This window comes from Xenopus tropicalis, chromosome 1, assembly GCF_000004195.4.
Source record: "Xenopus tropicalis strain Nigerian chromosome 1, UCB_Xtro_10.0, whole genome shotgun sequence".
In the NCBI taxonomy this organism is placed as follows: domain Eukaryota; kingdom Metazoa; phylum Chordata; class Amphibia; order Anura; family Pipidae; genus Xenopus; species Xenopus tropicalis.
In genome coordinates this window covers 98,858,088-98,872,244 of record NC_030677.2, presented here as the reverse complement: position 1 = coordinate 98,872,244, position 14,157 = coordinate 98,858,088, and the positions used below count along the sequence as shown (strand labels likewise).

At 37.4% G+C, this 14,157-nt stretch overlaps 1 protein-coding gene across 1 annotated transcript in view; it reads left to right on the top strand.

The window, feature by feature from the left end:
• Window positions 1–14,157, top strand: part of upf1 (UPF1 regulator of nonsense transcripts homolog) — a 28,098-nt gene that overhangs the window by 11,834 nt on the left and 2,107 nt on the right. The window contains exons 4-23 of the mRNA XM_002938826.5: window positions 274–441; window positions 1,103–1,283; window positions 1,593–1,754; window positions 2,701–2,785; window positions 3,010–3,108; window positions 3,797–3,905; window positions 5,401–5,560; window positions 5,645–5,763; window positions 6,128–6,292; window positions 6,422–6,536; window positions 7,732–7,875; window positions 8,273–8,486; window positions 8,966–9,083; window positions 9,707–9,863; window positions 10,234–10,376; window positions 10,568–10,742; window positions 11,566–11,647; window positions 12,396–12,557; window positions 13,092–13,312; window positions 13,699–13,821. Of these exons, the coding sequence (XP_002938872.2) occupies window positions 274–441; window positions 1,103–1,283; window positions 1,593–1,754; window positions 2,701–2,785; window positions 3,010–3,108; window positions 3,797–3,905; window positions 5,401–5,560; window positions 5,645–5,763; window positions 6,128–6,292; window positions 6,422–6,536; window positions 7,732–7,875; window positions 8,273–8,486; window positions 8,966–9,083; window positions 9,707–9,863; window positions 10,234–10,376; window positions 10,568–10,742; window positions 11,566–11,647; window positions 12,396–12,557; window positions 13,092–13,312; window positions 13,699–13,818 (2,899 nt within the window). The 3' untranslated portion in view covers window positions 13,819–13,821. The remainder of the gene's footprint in view (window positions 1–273; window positions 442–1,102; window positions 1,284–1,592; window positions 1,755–2,700; window positions 2,786–3,009; window positions 3,109–3,796; window positions 3,906–5,400; window positions 5,561–5,644; window positions 5,764–6,127; window positions 6,293–6,421; window positions 6,537–7,731; window positions 7,876–8,272; window positions 8,487–8,965; window positions 9,084–9,706; window positions 9,864–10,233; window positions 10,377–10,567; window positions 10,743–11,565; window positions 11,648–12,395; window positions 12,558–13,091; window positions 13,313–13,698; window positions 13,822–14,157) is intronic.

Below are 14,157 nucleotides of genomic sequence, written 5' to 3'. Positions count from 1 at the left end.
GATAACTGGTTTCCGGATAAGGGATCTCATACCTATACTTATAAACACACCCCTTTAGCAAAAAACGACCAACATGACCTATAGGTAACTTTCTATGTAGATTCATATTTTGAAAAGTATTTTTTTTTTGTGTTAGTATCACTGAAATATTTCTAGTGTTTTTTGGTTCAAAGACAGGGTGTGCCCAATTACATTATTCAGAAAGAAATATCTCCATTAAACAAGAAGTTGTCTCTACAGCAACAGCTCATGTATTCTTTATTTTCATTGTAGCCACATCGTAAACCATTTGGTCCGAGCTAAATGTAAGGAGGTAACACTCCACAAAGATGGACCTTTGGGGGAAACCGTGCTGGAATGTTACAACTGTGGGTGTCGTAATGTTTTCCTTCTTGGTTTTATTCCTGCTAAAGCTGACTCTGTGGTTGTACTACTTTGCAGGTGAGTTAAATGTGAGACTCTGCAACAGCATTTTCATATTTACTAACATTAATATACATAGTTTTGCATTGAATAGTTACATTTAAGAGCAAAATCTAGCTCTGGGAGAAAGTAATGTTTTGCTTTATTTCATGAAAACTGAAATCATCATTGACTGTTACCTATTCAATCAGTGTTTATATATGAAACTCAGAGCTTCTCTGTCTTGGTGTTTTGATACTAGTGTCTGGCATTAAATAAGTCTTATTTCACTTTGATTAGTGGTTTTTTTTCACTGTATCCATTAACTTAAGAATTAAAAAAGCAAGAGTAATGAAGCCCTGTATTCCCATTGTGTATAAAACTGAACACAGCAACAAAGTGTAATACTGAGTATGCAAGACTGAATTGGGAGATGGCATGCTGGGGCTTGTCTGCTTTTTTTGGATCTATCTGTAGTGTGTTTTTATTTTTCTATTTTGCTAAATGAGATGCTGTATTAAGTCTTGAATATGATGTTCCACTTTTAAGGAAAACTTTTACCTTTAGCCTAATGTTAACTGCTGCACACAGTTAGTCTCTATGTAACAGATGACCAGAATTCATATTTTTTACTTGCTATAACTGAGCATTTGCCATATATAATAGTCCCATCATTTTAAAAAACTGGTTTATTTTGCAGACAACCTTGTGCCAGTCAGAGCAGCCTTAAGGATATCAACTGGGATAGCTCCCAGTGGCAACCCCTCATTCAAGATCGCTGCTTCCTTTCTTGGCTGGTAAAGATACCTTCTGAGCAGGAGCAACTAAGAGCCCGTCAAATTACAGCTCAGCAAATCAACAAACTGGAGGAACTGTGGAAGGTGTGTTTCTTGTACTTTTTAACTCAATGCCAATTTAGAAAATGTAGTTCCTTTTGCCTTTATAGCCCTTACATCCTAATATAGATTTGGCTTTTAAGTAATTTGTAGCCATTTTTTACTAGCCATTATAGCCATTTTTTTCCTATGTCTCACCTGAAATATAAGATTTGTATATGATCTCTCAGTAGATGGCAGACAGAAAAAGTTTGCCCCTTGGGCTAGATTATGTATTTTTAAATTCTCTAAACTAAACTCTAAACTGGCATGAAGGGGAACAAAATGTTCAGTCTCAAATTTTACTGTCAACAGGAAAACCCTTCAGCAACCCTAGAAGACCTAGAAAAGCCTGGTGTTGATGAGGAACCACAGCATGTCTTGCTCAGATATGAAGATGCCTATCAGTACCAAAATATCTTTGGTCCACTTGTCAAACTTGAAGCTGATTATGACAAGAAGCTTAAAGAATCCCAGGTAAAGAATTTGCAAACTCTTTGCTAGAATTTGTGATTTAACAAGGTTTCTGCAAATTCAACTCAGAATTGGTCCTTTGCAATATCTTCTCTCACACATATTCTATGAATATATATTATATGAATATGCTTAACTAAGAAGGTTAAATTAAATTGTTCATGGATGATGCATTAACTCCTGCATGCAAAGCTCAGTGAACTAGGTAACATAGTAACATAGTAAGTTGGGTAACAACATATTATTTAAGTATGGTAATGTAAAGCGCAACAGTATGTTGGCTATAGGATGATAATTCAAATAAGTAACTGGTTTTCTGTGCAGACCTAACTGCTTTCCTTTGCTAACATAACTTTTTCTTGAAGTTTTCACCCTCTATTAAGGGCTTATAGAGAATATTTCCTTTAAGCCATGTTCTTGTGCAGTCACCCACAAAACTGTGATGTGCATGTGTAGAAACACATTTAACATTTGTTCTGGTCAAAACACCTGTACTCTCGCAGAGTTTTGCACTCCAGTTGTGCACAAAGGATAATTAGAGATAACATTGCTTATATGTGTCGCAATTTACTATTATAGCGCTAAACCCAAATGCCCACAATAGAGATAATTTATGTAGTATTACATTGAATATGCCTTTTGCACAGTGCTCTAAAATGTTCGCCAAATACCTATAATAAACTTTGGAGTATTTAAATTTGATCTGAATAAGATCAAGAGACATTGCTACTGTAAGCAACGTAGTGGTGGCACGACTTAATAGAAATGTTGCAGAGAGTGCTGGAATGCAGGCACATTCGTAGTAAATTTAGCACTTTTGAGTTGTAATTTTTTTCACTTTAGCTTTATAAATGTTGCAGAGAGCTATGTGAAAACCACTGTTACATGCAGTAAAGAAAAATGTGCATTTACAACAGGATTGATTTTAACATTTGTGTTAAAATTTTAGACCCAAGATAACATAACAGTGAGGTGGGACCTAGGTCTCAACAAGAAAAGAATTGCATACTTCACACTGCCTAAGACTGATTCAGGTAATTCATTTATTACTGTTCAATATGCCGCCCCTCTCTTGTTGGTTGCACTTGACATTAAACTTTTTATATGTTAATATGACACAAGTATTTCATTTGATTAGAACTTAATTCATAGCTATCTGTGCATGCATTTTAGACATTTTCTGTTTTCTTAGGTTGCATTTCTGTATTGTTTTAAATGCATCCTAATGTGGAAATCTAACATATTTATTCATTTTTAGATATGCGTCTAATGCAAGGTGATGAGATTTGTTTGAGATACAAAGGAGATTTGGCACCTCTTTGGAAGGGCATCGGTCACGTTATTAAAGTTCCTGATAGTATCCTTTAACCAACTTTTTGTTACATCTGTATGCATGTACTTTTGAAAAAAAAGTTACTTGTTTTGAGATAAAAGAATTAAAATATCTGCTAGATGTACAGCAACATTAAAATTGCACGTTACAACACACCTGTTCTTAAAGGGGGCCTCTACCCAAAAAGTTGTATTGCATAATGACGCACTTAATTCTAAACCGCTTTCCAGTATACATTCATTTAGGATTATCTGGTTTTAGGTTTTTTTTTTTTTTGTAAATGTAACTGCTTTTAAAAGCAGTCTGTGATCCTTTCTTGTGCTGAGCTGTCCCATGGTGCTAAACCACTGTATGCATTGGCATGAAGACTATTAAATGGTGTATCTAAACCCAAAAAATTAAATTGGTGTAAATTTACTCAGAGTGGATCTCTGAGCATTTTTGTAACTTACGCTCGTTTTCTATTTTCAGCAGTCACCCAAACACTAATTGAAATACAGTAAGTAGATAGAAAATGTAGAGACAGATAGGGTCACTGACGCATCTTCATTTTCCAAAGACTAATTCGGGGCATTTTGGTCAGCCAGACCTGTTGGTCAGTGTGACCCAAATAAGAATTAAAGAAAAGATTTGTGTCCTTGAGCCCCTTTTTTTGCATGTTTTCCAGTGCTTTTTAAGTTGTGCTTGGTTTCAAGACTTAACAGAAATATAGATTATGGTGATGAAATTGCCATTGAGTTGAGAAGTAGTGTTGGTGCACCAGTTGAAGTCACTCATAATTTCCAAGTTGACTTTGTCTGGAAATCAACTTCATTTGACAGGTATGAACACCTTTTCCGCTACTATTTTTTTCTTGCTTTGCATCAAATAAATTCTCTAAGTAAAGGAGTGTTTTAATTTTTACACTTACATTCCAGTGAGCTAAATTGCTGTCGAATACAATCAATTTTGAAATGTTTGTTGCTTTAAAGGAACCTAACATAAAAAATGAGCTGTCTTAAAGTAAACCTGGTGGGTTTGCTTCAGAAACACTACTATAGCTTATATAAATAAGCTGCTGTGTATCCATTCAAGTTATTTATGTCAGATAAAGGAATCTTAACACAAATCCAGTTATAATAGGGGTGTGACTATTAAAAGGCACTCCTGCCCCCACCTCTCTGCTACTCATCTGTCTCAAAAATGGGCAAGTTGCAATTGAAATCAGAGTTGCTGAGCAGGGAAAAGTGCAGATAGGCTGGAGGACAAATGTGAGCAGTGAATCAACCTATAAGTATTTACCTCCCCCCCAAAGCCCAACATCATTTACAACTTCCTGTTCTTAAAGCAGTTTGAGGGCTCAAAACAGGTGAGTAGCAGAAGGGGGGGATAGCAGGGGGAATTTCTCAAGTTAAGGTTAAAGGAGAAGGAAAGGCTAGAAAAGAGTTAATCTCAAGCTGCAGGCATACCTTCAGTTGTCTCAATAGTGCCCTTAATCTCCCCATATTTCACCTGTTCAGAAGATCAGAAGCCAAACAGGAAGAAAAAACGCTGAGCTGTGTAAAGAAAGTTTCCATAATGCCTCACTCTTGCACAGACACTGTGACCAGATCTTAAGCAGCACATGCGCACACATGAGGAGCGCTCCCTCTAGCGTCCCTTTGCATGGTGACGCAGTATACACAGCTGTCAGGAGCCGTGAGCAGGTGGGGGGGCTGTCACTTGTGGGCACAGTTGTGTGGTGAGCGGAGCGGGCATCCGGGGTTAAAGCCAGAGTTGTGAGCTAAACCAGCAGCCAGCAGGAGAGGTGAGCAGGGGTGGGGGCTGTTACTTGTGGGAGCAGTTGTGCGGTGAGCGCAGGGCGGGGGGTGAAGTTATGAGGTGATAAAACCAAAATGCAGCGGCCATGTGCGAGGGGGGGGTGGGTTTAGAGGAGCCGGAGAGCAGAACAGGGATGGGGGGGTTGGAGTTGGTGTGTGAGCCGGAGTTGTGAGTATGCGCTGTAGAGACGGCGAGGGAAAGGGAATGGGCTGGGCATCCCTTGTAAAGATGGTGGCGCCGTTCACTGAAACAAGCATGTAGTTTGTAGTTGGTGTATCTCTGTAAATCTTTCATTAGGCAAGCCAGGAATATAGCGTTTTTACACAGCAATAGTAGTACTATTTAATTGTGTGCTTAATAGATTCTGACTTTCCTTGTACTTTAAGTGCTTGGAATCCTTTTACAGAGACATTGTGACATGTTTCTATTGAAATCTAAAATGTATCACTATGCCTGTGACACATCTTGCAATGTTGCAAGGGCTATATGACAATATGTATCCATTTTTATTACAAGAATGCAGAGCGCTTTGAAGACCTTTGCAGTGGATGAAACCTCCGTTTCAGGTTATATTTACCATAAACTTTTGGGACACGAAGTTGAAGATGTGATTATAAAATGCCAACTTCCAAAGCGATTTACAGCACAAGGTCTTCCAGATCTTAACCACTCGCAGGTAAACACATTTTTCTATCCAGAATATAGTTTCATGTTCCAAGTTTTCTACTTATAATGTTATAAAATATAACATTATTTCTAGGTTTATGCAGTTAAGACTGTATTGCAGCGCCCACTCAGTCTCATTCAGGGCCCACCTGGAACTGGTAAAACTGTAACATCAGCCACCATTGTTTATCATCTGGCAAGGCAAGGAAATGGGTGAGTATGCAAACCCCCCCCCTTTTTTTTTTTTTTTTTGCACAAGAAGCAGCACAACTGATTTTTTACATGCCGCTGTCTGACAACCTCTGCTTTTACCTGTTCGTATGTATGTGTTATGAACATGTGTATCCACCTGTATATTTGTGTATGTATGTACTGTGGTTTAGACTGCAGATAAAAGGCTTGTATGTATGCAGTTATTTATTGTAGGTTAGTGGTCAGGTGCAAGCATACTGAAGTCTTGAAAAGCCTACACTGATAATTGATGCAGACATAATATTTATCTGCTTCTTACAAGTAGGAGTATTTACTGTGTTTAACATGCTGGAAATCTTAATAGATTTTTTTTTTTTTTGACTAGACCTGTCCTGGTATGTGCACCAAGCAACATTGCTGTAGACCAGCTTACTGAAAAAATCCACCAAACAGGCCTCAAAGTGGTTCGTCTCTGTGCTAAGAGCCGTGAAGCTATTGACTCACCTGTTTCGTTTTTGGCTTTGCACAACCAAATTCGCAATATGGAAAGGTAGGACTCCTACATATTATGTTGATAAAATGTGTTTGAAATGTGTTTATGCATTTAACAAAGTGTTTATTGTTGTCCATAACCATTTGCAATTAGTTTAAACACACTATTTGGCTCTTTATTACACAGTATGCCTGAGCTCCAGAAGTTACAACAGTTGAAAGATGAGACTGGAGAATTGTCCTCAGCTGATGAAAAACGCTATCGTGCCTTGAAAAGAACTGCTGAAAGAGAGTTACTTATGGTACTAAGAAATCTGCATTTTTTTATGTAAATTTTAGTTAGGCCTATCTTTACTGCATTTATCCAACTGTATTCTTAAACTATTAGCACTGATATTGGCGAATGTTAATAGATGGCATTAACATGTTCATATAATCTGCCTTTTATGTGGAGATGTGCATATACATAATGATTATTGTTGGCTGTTGGGATCTGTGTGAAAGTGTTGTCTACGTCATTACAGCCCCTAGGTGCAGCAGGATAGCCAATTCAAAGCTATAAACTATATAGCTTCCCTACTTGTGGAATTTAGAATGTTTGTTAGAGAAGGTCTGTATCCTGTAATGTGTCCCCTCTTTACTCAAATGAGTGTTCCTTCTTAAGCTGGCCATACACAGTAAGGGGATATTTTTACCGATGACCAAATGATCGGATTATAACAACGGGAATAGGAACCATTGGAGCAAGGACCTTATCAATGAGCTGGTGCAGTCCCCCATCCGATGGAAGAATTGACTCATTAATACGGCCCTTGTTCTGAAAGGAAAAATAAAGCCTGCTCATTCAATGCCTGGCCAGATATTGGTCAGCTAGGCCCATGTGGGTCCCCATACATAGGCAGATAAGCTGCCAAATTGGTGTAAAGGCCCAGATCAGCAGTTTAAATCTGTGTGTGTGTTGCCACCTTGTCTATGTGGTTTATACCCCCTTTTTTTTTTTTTTTTTTTTTTAAAGATTTTTTTCTTTTCTTTGCACTACAATTCTTGTGAAATGTAAATCTATACTGTTCATTCTATAAAAGGTGTAAAACTTTAGACAGATGCAGATCACACTTTAATCTTTTATCTTGTTATGCATCTTCACTCCCCCTTTTTCTTTTCTTTTTATTCAGAGCGGTTGTCCCCCGTTTTTTAACTTTATCTAGACCTTTATTAATAATTTTGTAAACTGTAGCTGCATTGCATATTGAGTGAATTATTTGCTATGTAAACCGTTTAATTTGTGGGAAAAAAATTTCACTGTAGAAATCATGACAGAATCCCTTAAAGGGTTTTGTTTTTTTTAACTAAGTATATGTGCCTATGTTAATTCAGTGATACTTGTGGGCATTGTGCTAAAGCAAACAAGTCTTTTGCCTTTACCTCTCAATTTTATTGTGGGCATGGTTAACTAGTTAGACAAGATATTTTACTTGAATACTGCTTTTTCTCTCCTAGAACGCTGATGTGATTTGCTGTACTTGTGTGGGTGCAGGTGACCCTAGACTTGCAAAGATGCAGTTTCGCTCTATTTTAATTGATGAAAGCACTCAAGCCACAGAACCAGAGTGCATGGTGCCAGTTGTTTTGGGAGCCAAACAGGTGTGTTGACTTGTACCTCTACAACCAAAAATGTTGTGAACTATTTAATGATTTACAAAAGTACCTGTACTTCATTCAGTGTTGCATTAGTATGATACTGCCTGGCAAACCTTTGCATTTTTTTTTTTCAATACTAACATTTAGTTCAATCTAACAATTAGTATTTCCTTAAAACGTATTGGGACAGATTTGATACATCCCCCAAGTGGAAATAAATAAGAATATATTTTTACAGTTACTTTGTACTGATTGTCAGGCCTTAGCTATCCACCACTAATGAAGAATAATGATTTTGTAGGAAAAAACTTTGTTCTTTGATCAGCATACTGTTTCGAAATCCTAACTGTACTTGCTTTTTATTAAATCCTTTCTTTTTAATGTGTTTTTTCCCCCTCAGCTTATTCTTGTGGGTGACCACTGCCAGCTTGGCCCAGTTGTAATGTGCAAGAAGGCAGCGAAAGCAGGACTGTCTCAGTCTCTTTTTGAGAGACTTGTAGTACTGGGTATCCGACCAATTCGTTTGCAGGTTCAGTACCGGATGCATCCCGCTTTAAGTGCTTTTCCATCAAATATATTTTATGAAGGATCTCTTCAGAATGGTGTTACTGCAGGTAAGGCATGCAAAGAGAATACTTTATCTGCCAACTTAATGTTAAAGAGATGCTAAAAGAAAAACATTTTTAAAGCACAAGTAGTAAACTACTTTTCACTGGGAAGTTCCATTATGTAATCCCCCCCCAGTGAATTAAATAACTTAATTTGTTTTATGTGGATTTTTTTTACCTGGGCCAGTGCTCCTTTTAGGAAAAAGTGCACAACTCAAGGGAGAAAATAGCGCAGCACAACTACACCATTTTTGTTATATTTGCCAGGCATTTCTAACAAAATTAGAATTTCTTGCTCTTAATATATTCCTGGAACAGTTTAATGCATATTTATTGTCATGACAATAACTCCTCTTCTATACAAATTTAAGCCAGAGGAATGATATTGTACTGCAGCATACAGTGAAATATATATTTGATCACAGTGAAATTTCAGTATTGTGTAGTTCATGCTAAACTTCTTTTTCCCCTAACATTGTTTTTAGCGGACCGTGTTAAGAAAGGATTTGACTTCCAGTGGCCTCAGCCAGATAAACCAATGTTCTTTTATGTGACCCAAGGACAGGAAGAAATTGCCAGTTCTGGTACTTCTTACTTAAACAGGTAATGGATGAAATTCCGCAGCATCAATTGTAGGTTGGGTCTGTTTTACTAGATGCATCCAGAAGCATCCCCTAAAGCTGTATCTTATCCATTTTACTTATATTGCAAGCGTAAAGCTAATGATTTAATAGAAAATGAGGTGTTTATTTTACAGGACCATAGACATGGAGGTTGAATGCTTACTAGCCAAAGTAATTGCTGACTTTGATCCTGCAGATCAAGTTGGCAGCTTATTGGCCCATGTATGTGGCCCACCAACAGGCCTTTCCAACCGATATCTGACTGAAAATCAACCAGATATTCATTAGCTAGGTTTAAAAATCTAGTAGGACAAGGGCCACGAAGGCACATTGATGTGGTCCTTGTCCAGTGGATCTCTGCAGCCTCTAACTGAATGATCCAATAGTTGGCCCCACAATCAGATAAGCCAATTTGGTCCAACACAAGAGTGGCCAAATTGGGCTGTTGCTAGATGAGCAGATATTTTTGTATTGTGTCCTGTTCTCTGTGGATTAGTTCCAGATATATACACTCTAGATTTTATTTAAAATGAACTTATTCATATATAAAATATATATATAAATTTTTTTTTTAATAACTTTAACTTGACCTTTCTCTGCTAGAACTGAAGCTGCTAATGTGGAGAAGATCACAACAAAGCTTCTTAAGGCAGGAGCTAAACCAGATCAAATTGGAATAATCACACCATATGAAGGCCAGCGGTCTTACCTGGTGCAATATATGCAGTTCAGTGGGTCCTTGCATACAAAACTTTACCAGGTACGGTACTCTTAAGATTATAGTAATAATTAGGCACACTTGTCCTTTGTCTATATAGTGCATAACAGTTCATTTGTTTGAAGTGCACAGTGAAGACATCCATTGTTACCACTGCATCATAACATTCATTGGCAGTGTAAACATAGTAGGCTGTTCTGTTGCCAGTAATGGGACACCCCAGACTTTCCTCGTGTTCCCCAGGATTCGTAAAAGGAGAAAAACAGATGACTGTCAATTGGTGTTGCAATATGTTCTATAATATGTACAGGAATGTATTTTAAAAGTATTTTGGTTGACAGTCTAGTTAGTAAATGTGATTATCAGCAATCTATTCTGTGTAAAGGAAGGTAGTAATTTTTTTTTATTTCAGGAGGTCGAAATTGCAAGCGTGGATGCTTTTCAAGGGCGTGAAAAAGACTTTATTATTCTATCTTGTGTACGAGCCAATGAGCATCAAGGAATTGGATTCTTGAATGATCCTCGTCGTCTTAATGTGGCTTTAACTAGAGCAAGGTAATGACAGTCCATTTAGCAGGGCTTACTGTAATGAAGGTCATTGTACTTACAGAATATTCGCATGCCACTTTCTAACATCATCTGGTCTTTAATTTTTTATTTATACATTTTTTAAAAATGTCATATTTGGTTCCTGTGTAACAATCTATAAAAATAACATAATCATATTATGCTTGTTTGTTTTCTAGGTATGGGGTAATAATAGTTGGAAATCCCAAAGCTCTTTCCAAGCAACCTTTGTGGAATCATCTCCTGAATTATTACAAGGAACAGAAAGTTCTTGTAGAGGGTCCTTTAAATAATTTAAGGGAGAGTCTAATGCAGTTCAGCAAGCCTCGCAAACTTGTCAACACAATTAATCCTGTAAGTGTTACTATCTCCACTTCATATTTTAGTATGGCTGTACATATTTGGTGCACCAAGCATACTTTCCTCATTTGTTGAGCTGAGCACAGTTGCTGTTGTATGCTGCTGTGTCCTTGCTAAGTAAGACATTAGAACTTTTAATAGATAAAAAGGAAAACTGTATGCCCAAACAATTTTTATATTGCACAAACAAGCTCATATGTAAAACCCTGCTTCATCTAAATAAACCATTTTACGGTTACGATAAGTACGATATACTTTTTTAGTAGTATGGGCTATTGGCTACACCTAAATAGAAATTGCCATTTTAAGAATTAGGGGCCGCCTCCTGGGATCATAGGATTCACAGTGCACGCAATTAAGCCAAGGCACACATACATGCTAGGCTACATCAGCCAATTAATGGACAGAATTCTGTCTTTTGCTTCCACACTTTTCTGTTAGAGCTGCATTATTTCTGGTCATGTGATCCACAGCCGATCACTAAATGGTGGACCAAGGGAAACGATGTAAAAGTGCAATATTTACTGATATATATATATATATTTTATTCCAGTTTGTCGAGATTCTTTAATATGTCACTTAACATAATATAAATTATCTGTTGGTTAAGTATTAATTCTGGGGGTGTAGTTTTCTTTGGTGTCTTGTTTCTGTTCACTCCTGGGATACTTGGGTCCAAGATGCAATTGCACCAATGCAGTACACCCGAAAGTGCAAGTTACTAAGGACCTGCATGCTTTTCATGCAAGTGGTTAACAAGCATGAGTATTTGCTTTTATGAAACATTTTATTGAACTGTCACTAATTTTGCTTTCAGGGTGCCCGTTTCATGACAACTGCAATGTATGATGCTCGTGAAGCCATCATCCCTGGGTCTGTGTATGACCGAAGCAGTCAAGGTAATGCACAAAATGGAATTTGCATTGATCTTTGGTCTAAAAATTTGCATTGTGTTGTCTTTTCAATGATGTAAAATATTTTATGCAATTGAGTGATTTAATGGTAAAGAGAAAATGATTTTCTATGTACTTAGGGCATATTTACTAAAGTGTGTATTTCTACTTGTCACACTGCTTCAGGTGTGTTTTTATGGTGATATTGCACTTTGCACTTAATATTATACTGTCATATCATCAGGGACATAATGTTCTAAAATGTTGCTGCCATAAATACTTTTGGTATTTAAAACTGGTATTTTGGTATTTTAAAACCCTACTATAGTTTATATAAATACCCTGCTGTGTAGCCATGGGGGCAGCCATTCAAAAGGAAAAAAGGCTCAGGTTACATAGCGTATTCTGCAGAGTTAATCTATTCTCTGCTATGTAACCTGTGCCCTTTTCTCTTTTTTCCCATCTTGAATGGCTGCCCCCATGGCTACACAGCAGCTTATTTATATAAACTATAGTAGTGTTCTTGTAGCAAACATATACTTATAATATAATGTAACTGTAAAATATGATAGTAAATGGAAATAGGAGCCAAGAGTGTGTTGCTGGGAGCAGGACTATTCGAAGTGGGAGATAAAACATCACTGTAATGGACTCTACCTGTATCTGTTATATGGAATATTTGACTAGCCATGTAACATTTATAGGGCAAAAAAAAAATACTTTTGTACATTTATAAATTTTTTTTCATCTCCAGGACGTCCCTCAAACATGTACTTTCAAACCCATGATCAGATTGGCATGATTGGCTCTGGACCTAGTCATGTTACTGCTATGAACATTCCAATACCATTCAATCTAGTTATGCCTCCAATGCCACCACCTGGCTATTTTGGACAGGCAAATGGACCAGCTCCAGGTAAACTTCTTTGTTATTGCAATATAAAGTGCCTCTCTGTATGTACATTGGGTCAAATGATAACAATTCTCCCTTTATACAGAACAAAGCGCACATCTCTACGCTTCGCTCTGCTCATAAGATCAGCAAGATGTTTGTTTCCTCTCTGTCCAATCTTCCTCCTTGTGTGAAGGCTGTTTCATTGCAATATTACTCTGCTCTCTTAAAAACAGGAACAGCACTTCCTAAACTTGTCAAATCTCCCATAGCCAGTTGGCTTGCCTTTTTGTTTCTTCATTGCGTCATGCTATATATAGATAATTGTGTAGCCTCAACATTTAGGTTGTTGTGCTGGACTGCAACCAACCATATTAATCCTATATTAAAGAAAGTTTGTATAAAAAAAAAAAAAAAAGCTATTTGCAAACCTTGAAAACAGCATGGTGCCCTTTAAAAGTTCCTTCTGTAATCTGGACAATGGAAGCTAAATAGTGAACTAATTTGTTTTGTTAGCATGCATTAATGTTTGCTTTTTAACATTTTTGTTCTGTCTAGGACGTGGTATGCCTAAAGGAAAGGCAACACGCGGTGGGCGTCAGAAACAGCGAGGCATTGGGCTTCCAGGCATGAGCCAAGGAAATATGCCAAACAGTCAGGCCAGTCAAGATGTTGTATCCCAACCATTCTCTCAAGGCCCTCTAACCCAGGGTTATATTTCCATGAGCCAGCCATCCCAGATGAGCCAACCAGGACTTTCCCAGCCTGAGTTATCACAGGTATATTAGGAGGCCTTGCTTTAGAAATAGAATAAAAAATATAGATAGATATATACTGCTGTATTTTGAGACCCTGGTGCTTATGCAGTGCAGATATTGTCCTTATTCTTTATGACAAAATCCTCAATATCAGACAATCTACTGGCCAGACCACCAATCTTCCAATGGACAGTGAAAGGCCAAAAGGCTGGCCGCCTTTCCTGTGCTGAAAATGAACTGCATTTGAATTATTCATTTATCAATGAAAAGAACATTGTCTAGTTTAATGTGCTATGCTTGGCTTTTTCAGTATAGATATATTAATTATACAATTTTATTTAATTTTTTGGCACTTTAGCATATTTAACCAACTTTTTGTTCCTTGATTTTTTAACTTTCCATTTCAGGATAGCTATCTTGGTGATGAATTTAAGTCTCAGATCGATGTTGCATTATCGCAAGACTCTACATACCAGGGAGAACGTGCGTATCAACATGGTGGTGTGACTGGGCTATCCCAGTACTAGCATGTAAGTAAAGTGATTATCTAGTAAAGTTCCCATTTTCATTTCAAATTGGTGAGCACGTGATGCCTCCAGTTCTCAGTGGATTTAAACAGTTATCCCCTTCAGTAGCTTCTCCTCATTAAAAACTACTTTTCTGTTTCTGTGCTTTGGTAAAATGAGAGAATTGGCTGTGGGTCCCAGTCCCAGACTGGCAACCTGTGGATAATTGCAAATGCTGTAAGATGCCAGTCACTATTTAGTGGGTTGCTGGGGGGGCTGTTTTGGCCTCTATGTACTTGAATTGCCAGGGCCTATAGTATATAAGTGTTTGGGTTTTTTAATTTATTTTTATTTCTTTCC